Source organism: Varroa destructor, unplaced genomic scaffold, assembly GCF_002443255.2.
Source record: "Varroa destructor unplaced genomic scaffold, Vdes_3.0 BEIS01000006.1, whole genome shotgun sequence".
Lineage (NCBI taxonomy): Eukaryota > Metazoa > Arthropoda > Arachnida > Mesostigmata > Varroidae > Varroa > Varroa destructor.
This window is the reverse complement of record NW_019211459.1, coordinates 2,291,172-2,303,538: the sequence shown is the minus strand read 5'-3', so window position 1 is coordinate 2,303,538 and position 12,367 is coordinate 2,291,172. Positions and strand designations below refer to the sequence as shown.

The 12,367-nt window shown below is 40.8% G+C and overlaps 2 protein-coding genes across 2 annotated transcripts in view; one reads left to right on the top strand and one right to left on the bottom strand.

The window, feature by feature from the left end:
- The window catches only part of LOC111253064 (uncharacterized), a 108,127-nt gene that overhangs the window by 36,122 nt on the left and 59,638 nt on the right, over positions 1-12,367 (bottom strand). The window lies entirely within an intron of this gene.
- On the top strand, positions 6,835-12,352 carry LOC111253078 (putative nuclear transport factor 2). The gene is made up of 3 exons (XM_022811990.2): positions 6,835-7,132; positions 9,384-9,554; positions 9,995-12,352. Exons 1-3 carry the CDS (start codon positions 7,016-7,018, stop codon positions 10,103-10,105), a joined length of 399 nt encoding a protein of 132 aa, XP_022667725.1. The 5' UTR covers positions 6,835-7,015; the 3' UTR covers positions 10,106-12,352.

Here is a 12,367-nt window from a genome sequence, read left to right as displayed (position 1 = left end):
TGTCGGTGGTGATCCATTCACTAAACTGGCTCTCTCGCACTCGTTCTTCAATGACAGCGGCGACCGTTGTTACGGTCAACTCGGACGGTCGCATGCGCCGCGATCTCCGCTGTCAGGACGAATAGGCAACAAGTAGAAATGAGATAGACGTTGGCGCAGCTGTAATTGGACAGAGGCGATCAAACAGCACTCTATGGCTGGAGAGGCAACTTTTTTCTTCGTCCACTCTAGAATCGGCCAACAAACAGCAACATGAAAGGAAGGTATCGTGAACAGATACCAAAACTGTGTGCCTACGAGAGGTTGGATGTATTAAGAAACAAAATGGGAAGCCATCGTGATAACGTCTTGCCGCTGTCCTGGTCAGCAAAAAGATCGTATCGCAAGAGACATCATCATTACCTATACTCGAAAATTTATCAGGGGGACATAGTCGCCACCACCGCTGTGCCTCTCCCGACGACGAGCACGATACAAACAGCAAGAATCTTATGCAGAGGAAAAACAAACACGTATTTGACTGGATACAGACAGTCTTAAATGTTTCGCTACTATCGCCCCCCTCCTGGAACACCGCCAAAAATAACCAAAAGTAGTTAGACTTGACAATAGCAGACCAAGAAGAAGATTCCTGTCGACCATAGATAGCCCAATAGAATATGAGAGGAATTAGACACTACTGATTTACCTACCGTTTAGTTGATTATCTAATTGTCACGATTAAAAACTAGGTGCCATTTGGATAATTGCATCCTTCGTGGGGACTTATGCGGAAAAAGCTTATCACGTCGTCCTTAGCTGTCCTAACTGAAAAAGCGAGCTGTCGCGGCAGCAGATGGTCATCACGTTAATCTACTACCCGATGTTGTAATATAGACATGAGCCATTAGGGCGAGTGTATGAAGAGTTTATCGATCTTTGCCGTACAACAACAAAGTGTTTCGTGTGCCACTAAATGAAAATGACTAAGATAATAACACATTTTATCATGAACAACACTTAGATCTTAGGTTAGAAACACCAATTATCACTGATCCGTCTGTCCATCCGTCCGAGATGAGTTCATCGAGCGGTCGGTGTATTTATTGTAACAAAGTAAGAAGTATATAGTTCGTCGACAAAAGGTTCGTTTAGGGATGTGGTCAAAACTAGAAAAAGACTACAGCATCTGGAAAATACAGCATAGGCAGAACTCTTTGTAAATTTAACATGCACTAGAAAGCCCGATAAAGCACGACGCATGTATGTGCATGAACGGTTCAGTAACCTATTGGAGAGGCCCTAAAACAGTAGCAGGTAGGAAATTTCAAGGTATCTGTTCGATCCGACCTTTATTCTGGTTATAGTAAAGAATGCGTGTTTGACTGAGTACAACTTACATAATTACTTGAAAATGCACACTCTACGAAAATACAATGCCCACCTTTATAACGCGCAAAGTACCGCGTTCGAATCGGAAAAAATTTGTACGGCTGTTTGTCACAACGGGCATAAGTTTATCCACTACTCCTGGTACCACACGAAGCCCATTTCTTTCTGGCATAAAACATTAAACACCTAATGGCCAAAAGCAGTGCGTTTTGGCGAGGATCCGTTATTATCCGATCTCTTCGCGCTGGGGAAGCGTCTACGAGACCAAAAATTCCTTTTGTGCCCGAAATCGATGGTTGTTGCCAGTTTTCATGTTGTTTTGTGAAACATTCGAGGGAGAATTCCAGTAAATCGGTAATTTTTCGAAAGTATTAGAGGAGTCTATATTTTTATAGGGAGCTCATAAACGTCTCAAAATAGCCTAAAAAGCCTTTTTTTTTTGTTGATACATTTAGGTATTTCACATAAAAATTGATAGCCATTTTCAATAGCACAGCGTTAATTATTCATTTGGTCGTCCTTTTGTGACTTTCTGCACCTTTGTGCTCGACTGGCCCTTTGAAGCTTGTGCATTATTGGGCCTTTGGTCTGCTGATAATCTACAACCTACTATAGATTTTCTTGTCTGAAGTGTATTCGAGCGACATTTCAGCAAATTTGCACCCAGCAATACCATTTGTTGTACGACTACTACTAAACTTTATTTGCGGGTCAAAGGAAGAATGCTTATAAAAACAAAATGGTAAATGAATCATTTAGGTTTCGATTTGAAGCTGTAATCGCAATAAATAGTGGTTGCGTTGAGTAGGCATGACCGTCAGACATGACGCCTTAAGCACGCTCAAAAAAAATCGCTAAAAAACCTGCATTTCCCCTAGATACAGTCTGAGAAACAAAGCGAAATAGAGATACTTAGTTTAGAGGCGCCATCTTATATAGTCCTCGCGTAGCGACAGTATTCTACACACAATCCTGCGGAGTCAATGAGTCGCCAGGTAGCGAGTGCTAGCGAACGACCAGTATAAACGGTAAGACTCACTTTCTTGCGATAACTGTCGTAATCTCCTGCAGTTGTTTATGGGTAAGGATCGTACGTGTACTACGAAAACATAGTACATCACACAATCACAATTTATTTCGAGAGCGCACAAAAAAATATTCGACATTAAATTGATCACTAGAAATCCTAGTAATCCGACGTATATTTTTACTGTGAAATAACTTGAACACATTTGGTCAAATCGAATAGACACAGATTTTTTTAGAATTGTGAAAATTCAGTACAAAAAACCTACGTTACAAAACTATCTATAATAATAATATTGAGCGACAAATGGTAATCAGGGATAAGGCATCGTTGTCAAGTTAAGTAAAACTAGATCCGACAAGCAACTGGCTGCTTTAGACCCGGGTTTCGGCGTTAACAAATTTCTCCAAAAAAATACCATAGCAGTAGCTTAGCACATATCTGTGAACTCATCGAGTAGTTCGGCTCGTAAACGACGTACAATCGGTGACACCTTCTTATTACTTTTGAACGCTCTGGCGAAAGAGACCTTATATACATTTATGACCAACACTTACAAGAGCTTTGAATAATTTGCATTGCCACACAAAGACAAACGCTATTTTGTTTCAGGCTCTACCTTGAATTTTATTGAAATTCTCGAACGATATTACATAGATTTATCGGTTTAGTAGCGAAAACGTTAGCATGTACACTGTTCTCACATAACCGAAATGACGATATGGCCTATGGCCAATTATACATTTGTTGTTGCTCAATAAATCGAATCGAACTCGAGGGTCCCTACCTAGCAAGGTCCTTGTTCTACGGAGTCGTTGACTTAACCTCTGGCTGGTTTTCTTTCGAGCGTGTGCGAAATAACCAATATTTTCTGTCCATTAAAGAGTCGAGGGCACCCTTCCCCGACCACTAGAGAAGCAAGATCATAAAGAGAGCGTTCATAATTCTTTAGCGTCCATCGCCCGCAAGAACCATGATGATTGCTTGCGGTTACTTATAATAAACATCTCCAAACAAAGCGGAGTCTCCTGTGGAAGCCTGCATGTACGACGGCTGGCTGCCAGAACACCGAAGGAGATTCATGAGCAAGTAACAATCGGAAAATAACAGATAACAACGCACAAATAGAAACCAAATGTTTCCTTTATTCGCGAGACCTCCCTACCCTCTAATTATGCTCAGTGTGTTTTCAATCAGCTTTCCAAGCTGCCCAAACACCCCTAGGCGAGCATCGTTGCAGATATCATCGGTATGGTTGGAGGCAATGACCAGTCACACTTCGCAAGCCCCATAGGCTTCTAGATCTTCAAACGCTTATAGCTGCCGCATTTACCTTCGCATATTGATTATTGCACTTTTCATCACTTTTTTCAGAGGTCCACCAGGGTAAACATGCTATTAATCTATTCGAAAATAACATATGGAGACGCTTGTTCACATGGAAAAGATTAAGAGTAAATAGGGTAAAATCAACAATTATTTTTCAGGAACCACTGAATACTTTACGTCATTTTGAACATCGTTAGACTATCTGACGAGGTACAGTCGTCACCTTACTCTTAAATGTCAGAAAGGCTGGTTACGGGATATTCACAGTTCACTTTCAGCAACAGGACTGGGGGACTATCGCAATTCAACCTACGCTGTGACAATGATAACGAAGTGTGGAAAAATGACCCACCGCTTACAGAGGATGCGCTCCTACCTCCGGCACGTAAGAAAGTTATTCTTATAAACAATATTTAGATATAATTTTTCTTATTTGGCCAAAGTAGTCAACATCTAGCTTGCTATGCTTGAGACGGTATATACATATATATATATATATATATATATATATATATATATATATATATATATATGTCTACAGAAACTTTACTCGTTTTATACATAAGTATACGTCGGCTAAAGGCCATAACATCGTTCCTGACAGCTATTAAAGAGTCCTGTCGGATTCTTAACCATTTGATGCCATCTTCTTCGATATGCTACGTTGTCATTGAATTTGGCATTTTCTATTAGGGTGTAGACAGTCGGATTCTGTCAGACATTGAGGGTTCTGATCTCTGATGCCTTTTTGATTATCGAAAAGCTCTAACGTCATCTCTCAACAAGGTCGAGGTTCTGTTGCGCTAAAAAGGTGCAACAAGTGCCTGTAATATCTCGCAAAGCCAACAGATACGCTATGTTAAAATAGTCTCGCTTCGGCCCCCTTGGTCATTTTCAGCGACAGCGGATTTCAGCTAGCTATTCTAGTATACGACTAGAGAAGAACCAACGTTAAAAAAAGCAACTGCTTCCAATTATGCATTGATGCACGTGTTGGCAGTTGCACTGGATTTAGACTCGGGTGTACATCTCAACCTTGCGTACAGTTTCACGACGTAACAGGTGACGCAAACAACGACAATGACTACTATGAAGTACCGAACCATCTTAAGTTCGCACAATTATAGTTTTACTATCATTTCAGCTGGCTCCGACCGAGAGTAGTCAGTCAATCGGTTGATTGTTGCTGCCCATTGATGATATGCCATTAGCTTACCCGACAAGGACAAGGGACCGAAAAAATGGACCAGATGCTTTTCAGGGACATGCAAGAGCTTCACAACAGGCAACAGGAAGAACGGTGAACAGTAAATGACCAAAATCGACCCTGACTTCTCGGTAGACACTTGTGTTGTTGTCGATTAGCTGGGCGATGTCATCCACGGACTATTTGGCCAATGACAAATTTGCTGACTACTAGTTATTGCTCGTAATGGCCATGTGTAGTGAAGCTGTTCAATTTATTATTCACAGTTTTGCAAGCATTATGTGACATGTATATACATCGATCTCGTCGTCGACAGCATCTCGACACGCATAGCTAGCGGCGCCATCGTTTTCAGCCTTCATTTGGAATGAGAGGTGATTAATTCTAGCCGAAGTGCATGCGGTTCAGTTAAGTAGTTGCGCTATTCGGTAGATACAGACCAGCAATTATGCTCGATTGATGTCAGCGGTATCAAGAGGATGAAACATTTGAAGAATAGGCTTTTAAATGGCGCTCGTCGCAACGACCGCCGGTCACATATGCGTAGTAAGCGCATTGTTGGCTACACAAACGCTTGTAGAATGTAAACCTGTTATAAGGGATGCCGAAGTTCGTCAGGAAGAGCTGCTTTATTAATAACACCGGGTGGTTACAATTGGTCTATTCGGTTCAACGGCCATTTCTGTACCTACGACCGAAAATAACCATGATGTCAATCATGAACTATGTATGCTCGTCATTGATGTGCTGTCAGTCATTGAAACATTAGTGACTGATTGGTTGATGACGGGCCGAGGACAAAGCGACAAGTTCGACGCTACCAATGGTGCATTCAACCAATGATTTTGCCCCGTAGAGTCCTAGGATGCAATCACCAAAAGTAATTGTTGACGTTGCTAAGATCGTTGAAGGAGTTCGTTTCAGCTTATTTCAAATCCTTAATATTTACCATTCGGTCAAAATACACAGCATACAAGCGGCCAGTAGTGCGATAAAGGCAAACTGATTGTTGTTGTGCTATCCACGGTTGTGAAATGAAAGGGAACGCATAAAGTATTTCCAGCTGCTGTAACTATACAATCGTTCACTTCACTAAGAAGCAGCAGATATACAACATAATTAAATCAATTTACTTTTTTTTTATGCAAACAGTATATACTTATAACATTTGATAATAATAGTAGTACGTCACACTTGAAATATGTCGACACAGAGATCATTCTACAATGCGAAATTCTGAGTTCGTACATTTTAAGCCAAACAATTTAAATACTACTGAGAAAAAGTTTACATATTGATGTATACGTATGTGTGTAAAACTTACGCGATGGCGGTAACGCGATCATAGCGTTATGTGGAATATTTGTCCGAAAATTATAAGGTTTTAAAAAACGGATAGGTAAGAAAGAAAATAGGTTTGAAATAAATTGCCCAGTCGCATCATAGAAGTGCTCGATATGTTTGTGTTACGCGAATATGAATACTGTCGTAATTTATTTTGTTGAAGTTTTATCTGTTGCCAATTTTGGATAAAGCTATCGAGCACCGAGTTGTCAGCTTATTTCGTTTTATTTAGTTCTCCTTTCGAATCTTCTCACCTTCCTATAACAAAAACCTGTATAAATTATATTTGTACACATAACTTTCTCTAACGCCAAATCTTTTTTATATTAATGTTTGGGAGTGTTGTCATATTCGAGTCCCAGCTTTTCCAGGTTGTTATATTGACTTTTGTGTGTTTCCTTTCGGCGCTAAGCTGTACCCATATTTTTGCATGGTATTCGCCCACGCATGTGCTGGTTCTGTTGGCGAGTTTCGGCCGCCTGTTCAAATTTAGCGCGGTCGGCCGCTGACGCAGCCATAGATCGGCCTTTACCGACGGCCATCTTGAATTTGGCAGTGGTTTCGATTTGTACTGAACGTGCGGTCGTGTTGTGGCCAAGCCAGCGTAGCTTAGTTCCGCCGGCCGTAGCAGCAGTGGTGATCGTTCGTTGTTGGAGGGTTGACTCTTCTGTGCCCGCGGCTGGCAGCAGTTGACTTCATCATATCGAATTGTCGAAAGCAAGTAGAAAGCAAGCGCAATGACGGCGCCCGCGCTCAACCCACAGTATGACACGATTGGTAAATCGTTCATTACGCAGTACTACGGATTTTTCGATGATGTAAACCAGCGGGGTAACCTCGCCAACTTTTACAATGTGAGTTGAAGTAGAAATTGTTCTTCGTGCTGATGTTAGCTAAATGTGAAGAATGTTTTTGTTGCGTGTACCTGAACACGGGCAGTTATCGATGTGCAGCGTGTTCTACAGTGTTGAGTGATCTTCCTTCTAGTTCTTTTTGACGATGACTTACACAGATAACAGCAGGTAAACAAAGCTTCAAAAGAAAAGCAACACAGAAAAGCGTACAGACGTACAGAGGAGCAGCCATGGTGTTTGATTTTTCCTCTTGCGACTCTCAATTTCATTGACCGTATGTTCAGAGGTGAAGGCTGGCCGAGCTTTAGCTTTTTTTTTTTTTTTTATATATCTCGTTGTAAAGAAGTCGGCAAGCAGCTCAGATACGATGCTGCGAAGACTGGTTGTCCTTATGAGATTCGTATAAGGTCTTCATAAACGTTCTTTTGCTAGTTATCAAGTCCTCTGCGTGTTGTTATTGAGTTGCATCGTGCATATTTTCCATCATTTTATAATAAAAGCAATAATAAAAGGGCAACGGTTTTTAGTAACCTATTCTGGTCCGCGTATATGGACTGCACATAACGATAGCAGGCGTCGCATATATTAGGAGTCATTGATAATAACTCAACCGTAATGACATTAACTGTCTAAAAAAACCCTCTTTACTCTTAACTCCGGTCCCTTTTGCGCCTACTGCCTACAATAGTGTCGATGTTTGTGTGAGCATGTTACCTACGAACTGTATGAAATACAATGGGTAAATGCAGAACATGTAATAAGCACCATAGTTCCTATTTAGCAAGGGCCCAGCCTATTCTTGCTGCGTTTGCTTAGCGGGGAGTTATGGCGAGATGGCGACATCGGCAGCCCGGGAGAGTTGAAATTCATCGAATAGCTTGCTGATAATGCCAACCGAGGAGTGGTGTGTTGATAAAGGGTTTGTTTGCCTGAAAAACAACGCTGGCCCCAACATGAATCAGACCGACAACCCGTTGGGCCTTTCTGAATTTGTAGGGTTTGCTTGAATCGTTTTAAGGGCAATAGACGTTTAGAACAAACGGTAGAACGCGTCCTGTGATAATGCAACGGGTAACATGTTTGCCTGCTGAAGTTGTAAACACGTGGTGGCCTAGGTTCGAATCTGAGCGTAGACACACTTTGTTTTGTACTGGCAGGAATGCTTGCAGTAATGTCTAACGGCCCAAATGCCATACATAAATTTATACATATTATATTAAATACAGAAAAACATTTGGGGCCAACCACATTGCAATCTTCTGGTGCAAATCTCACATCAATTAGTTGAATTGCGAGGTAAGTGAATTGGGAAACAGATTTATAATAACAGATAGTGTTATCAGTGAGCTTCCATTCCTTGAACGGGTTTGCGGGGTGTTCTATTTAATACGACTGAAGTAGTTCATGGCAGTATCAGAAGCACTGCAATGAGTCAGGTGGCAATGAACAACCGGAGTGACAGCGTTAGCATTACTAATGCTGTCACTCCGGTTGTTGAACTTGGAACATCTATTGTCAATATCCATAGAACTGCGCGTTAAGGCGTGTCATGCCTGTTGTACAGTTAACGTGGAATGTTTTTGCTCGTACGAGTGCCCAAGTGAGTGCAGTCATTGAATAGTGGCTACCCTAGGAATCAAGCGTAGTAAAGCATAGCCGCTCTGTCATGAAGTAACTGGAAACATTTTAGAGTCGTTTCAAAAGAGACCGCTTTCCGTCAAATTTAGAAGTATATTGAGCAGATTTAAAAACAATCATCGTTATGCGAAGAAGTAACATGTATTCAGAGTTTCCCAAATTAGCAGATTCCTATTCTGGCTTAAAATTGACAGTTATTATAAAAACAATGATAATGCATACACAGTACTTAAACCAAATTCAGAAATGCTAAATTAGGATTATTAGCAAAGAAATGAGTTACGGGCTAAAAAACATGGGAATAATACAATTAGCCGCAAATTATTACTCTAGGAATGGGATTATGAAATTAAAGGGAATATAATCTGTCTTCCTGTGTTCCCCATCGCTATGAGACATTTCTGATTGTCAAACACACACAGAATTGTTGTGTCCCATTATATATGTTAACACACTTGGCTAAAAGTTTGTGATACAATGAATGGAGAATAGTTATTTTTCTGCCGTACAGGACTTGAAATGTGAAGGCTTTTCTGCTGTAGCTAGGAAACGACCTTTGGAAAGCCGTTATCTCTTTGAGAAGTCCACTTTATTTTTCCGATGATAATTTCAGGAGGAAAAAAGTATGATGACTTTTGAAGGCCAGCAGTTTTTGGGTCGAACAAAGATCATGGAGAAGTTCCAGGGTCTGACGTTTCAGAAGATCCAGCACCTAATCACGGCTACAGACTGTCAACCAATGTTTGATGGTGGAATTATGATCGTCGTACTGGGACAGCTTAAGGTAATTCTAGATGTTTAAATTCAATACACGTTCCACTTAATGTCATGACTGACTGCATCGGAAATAACACCTGCTATCGATTTGCGCTGACTCACTTCTTGATTTCAAATTACCTTATATGCGATATGAACTTATATGCGACTACATGGAATTAGCCTTGTTATCATAACATGCATACGAACCTATATGTACATTTAGCGCTTGCCTAAATTGAACAATATATCATTTAATGAATTATTTTCAGAATGTAGTTAGTATTGCTGTCCATTTAGTGCAGTGACGGGAAAATGACAGTGGAGGCATATACTTTACATTTGGACCATATTTCGGTGACTGCATTACAAAATGAAAATTAAATTTCGAGTTATTAGAAAGTGGTTGAAATATTTTAACTAGTTCTGTTGTATCCCCTTCGTGTGTTAACCCTCTGTTTGTTTCAGACCGATGACGACCCACCGCACTCGTTTAACCAAGTGTTTATTCTCAAGCCAATCGGAGATTCATTCTACCTTGAGCATGACATTTTCCGCTTGGCTCTGCACCATTGTTGAGGAGGAGAGTAGAAGGAGCAGGCTTAATTGAAAACAAAACGCACGCGAGACTGAACTGTGTTTATTACAACTGCTATATAAACGTAAGCAAATTATTACAAGAATATCAGTGAATGCGCAAAACGGGCAAATGGACGAAAAGACCGATGCAAGAAAGATGTTGCCTCGCCGTAGAAACCAGCTCTAAGGGCTAGTTAGAGAGGAAGTAGGCCGGTAGTGATGCCGCGGCGTCGTCGCATCAATGACAAAAGCAACACTACAAAAAACAACGATGATGATGGCAGCTAAGTCGATACTCCCGTACAGTTATCACGTCGTTCTTCCAGGAGTATCTATCGCATACAGAGAAGATATTATGAGACAAGGGATTGCTACGGTCATCATCTCAGCTATCATCTCTGCGGTTGCGATACACGCATGCACATACGTATATATGCTGTTCCTCAGTCTCGTTCGAAACGACAACATGGATAACGTCAAGGACACGAGAAACCATCATACGACGCCGACAGAGACAGGCAGACAGATACGTGCAGGTACATACCAATGCTGCTATAGTAGTAGTTACGGGTGCGGTACTGTCTGATTACTAGTTCGTAGGTATTGGATAAATACAATGCGCATTGCTGGCATAACGGGAAGATAATAGCACATACATATATATATACATATTTCTGACAAGCCTCCAAAAATGCACACCCAAATGCAGCTGTCCCTTTGTTTCCTTCATACAAACTCAGATACACAAGCCCTAGGTCCTATACTCTTAGCAGAGTTCAGTCCTTTTACTCAGCTTGACCCATTGACTTTTTCGAAAGCCTTACTCATTTCATTCTATGCTGCCTTGATTTTGTTCTTAAGCTGTTCGACCTATCACAGCCACAGCCCGACTATCTTAGTAGCTCGTGCAAAGTTCGCGTGCGATAGGTAACCGCTATATTTAGACACAATATTCTAAGTGCTAACTCATCACGTTCATTTCGTATCCCAAAATTCCACTTTCAACTTATTATAATTATTATTAATGGGTTATTACTGTTGTCATTATCATTAATGGATTATTGCTGCTATTACTATAGCCGTTCCTATATCATCACTGTCAACACTTGTGGTGCATATGTTTTGTCTGCCCGTCTATGTCGTCGTTTCTAGTGAGACTGAGGAACAGCATGTAAATCTATGTGTATGAGTGTATCGCAGCCGCAACATTATAAAAAAAATAATGGCTGAGATGATCTTGGCAGTCTCTTGTATCATACCATGTTCTCTATATACGATGGATGCTCCTGAAAGAAGGACGTGATCATGGAGTATCGACGTAGCTGGCGTCGTTATCCTTGTTGTTTGTAGCGTTGCTACCTTTATTGGCACGATGGCGCCGCGGCATCACTGTCGGCCTACTTTTTCTTTAACCGACCTTTAAGGCTGGCTCATATAAATATATAGAGACGTTAGAATGAACAAGAATATTTCTTTGGTGATCGGTTGATCTACTTCGATTGAATTGATTCTTGTAACTTGCTGAATAATAATAATAATAAAGAAAAATCAGGTACCATTAGAACTGACAGTAATGACAACAACAATACCCCGAAAGGTTGCACGAATTTTGCGAGACGAAATTACAAGTTTGTACTTGGACTGTGGTGTTTAAATTCACCTATTGCACGCGGAGGTGAGCATAGTCGGAAGATAATTGAGCCGTGACTGTGGTGTATCAAACAGATTTAAAAGTTTGTAGTTAGTGGTACAGTTGAGTAGAAAGGCTAAGCTCCGCTGAGAATATGGAGCTTAATGAATGTGCACCCAGGTTAGTTCAAGGGCAGCAGAAATGGAAAGCTGTATCTACCTGGGTGTATATTTTTGAGGTTTGTCGGTATAATGATGATGATAATGCCAGGCTGGAAAAGGGAGAAGACCCTTCCTAAATCCTCCCAGTTTCTTATTGGTCGAAACTCAAGCACCGAGAATCGATCTAATAAAAACTGTCTTTTTTGCTATTCTCTATAAGATGGCCACAATGTTGGAAGTACGTGATAAACATAATTTCGTAGGAAAAGATGAGAAAGAATAATGATGAAAAAAATGTGAAAACGGTGTGGAAGGACGGTGGAATGTGAAAACGGGTATGAAAGAATGGAAAACGAAAGCCGAGAAAAAATGCCGGCTAACGAGGTGCCAGGTGAGGTGCTGCCGAATGTTTTGTAAAAAATAATTCTTGTAATTAAAGCATAAAAGTGACACATATCTAACCTCCGGTGG

Bases quoted from the DNA above. Each gene is read 5' to 3' on its own strand.
- LOC111253078 (XM_022811990.2), top strand. From the start codon at position 7,016: ATGACGGCGCCCGCGCTCAACCCACAGTATGACACGATTGGTAAATCG. The intron at 7,133-9,383 runs GTGAGTTGAAGT...TGATAATTTCAG, and splicing joins ACCTCGCCAACTTTTACAAT to GAGGAAAAAAGTATGATGAC. The intron at 9,555-9,994 runs GTAATTCTAGAT...TGTTTGTTTCAG, and splicing joins TCGTACTGGGACAGCTTAAG to ACCGATGACGACCCACCGCA.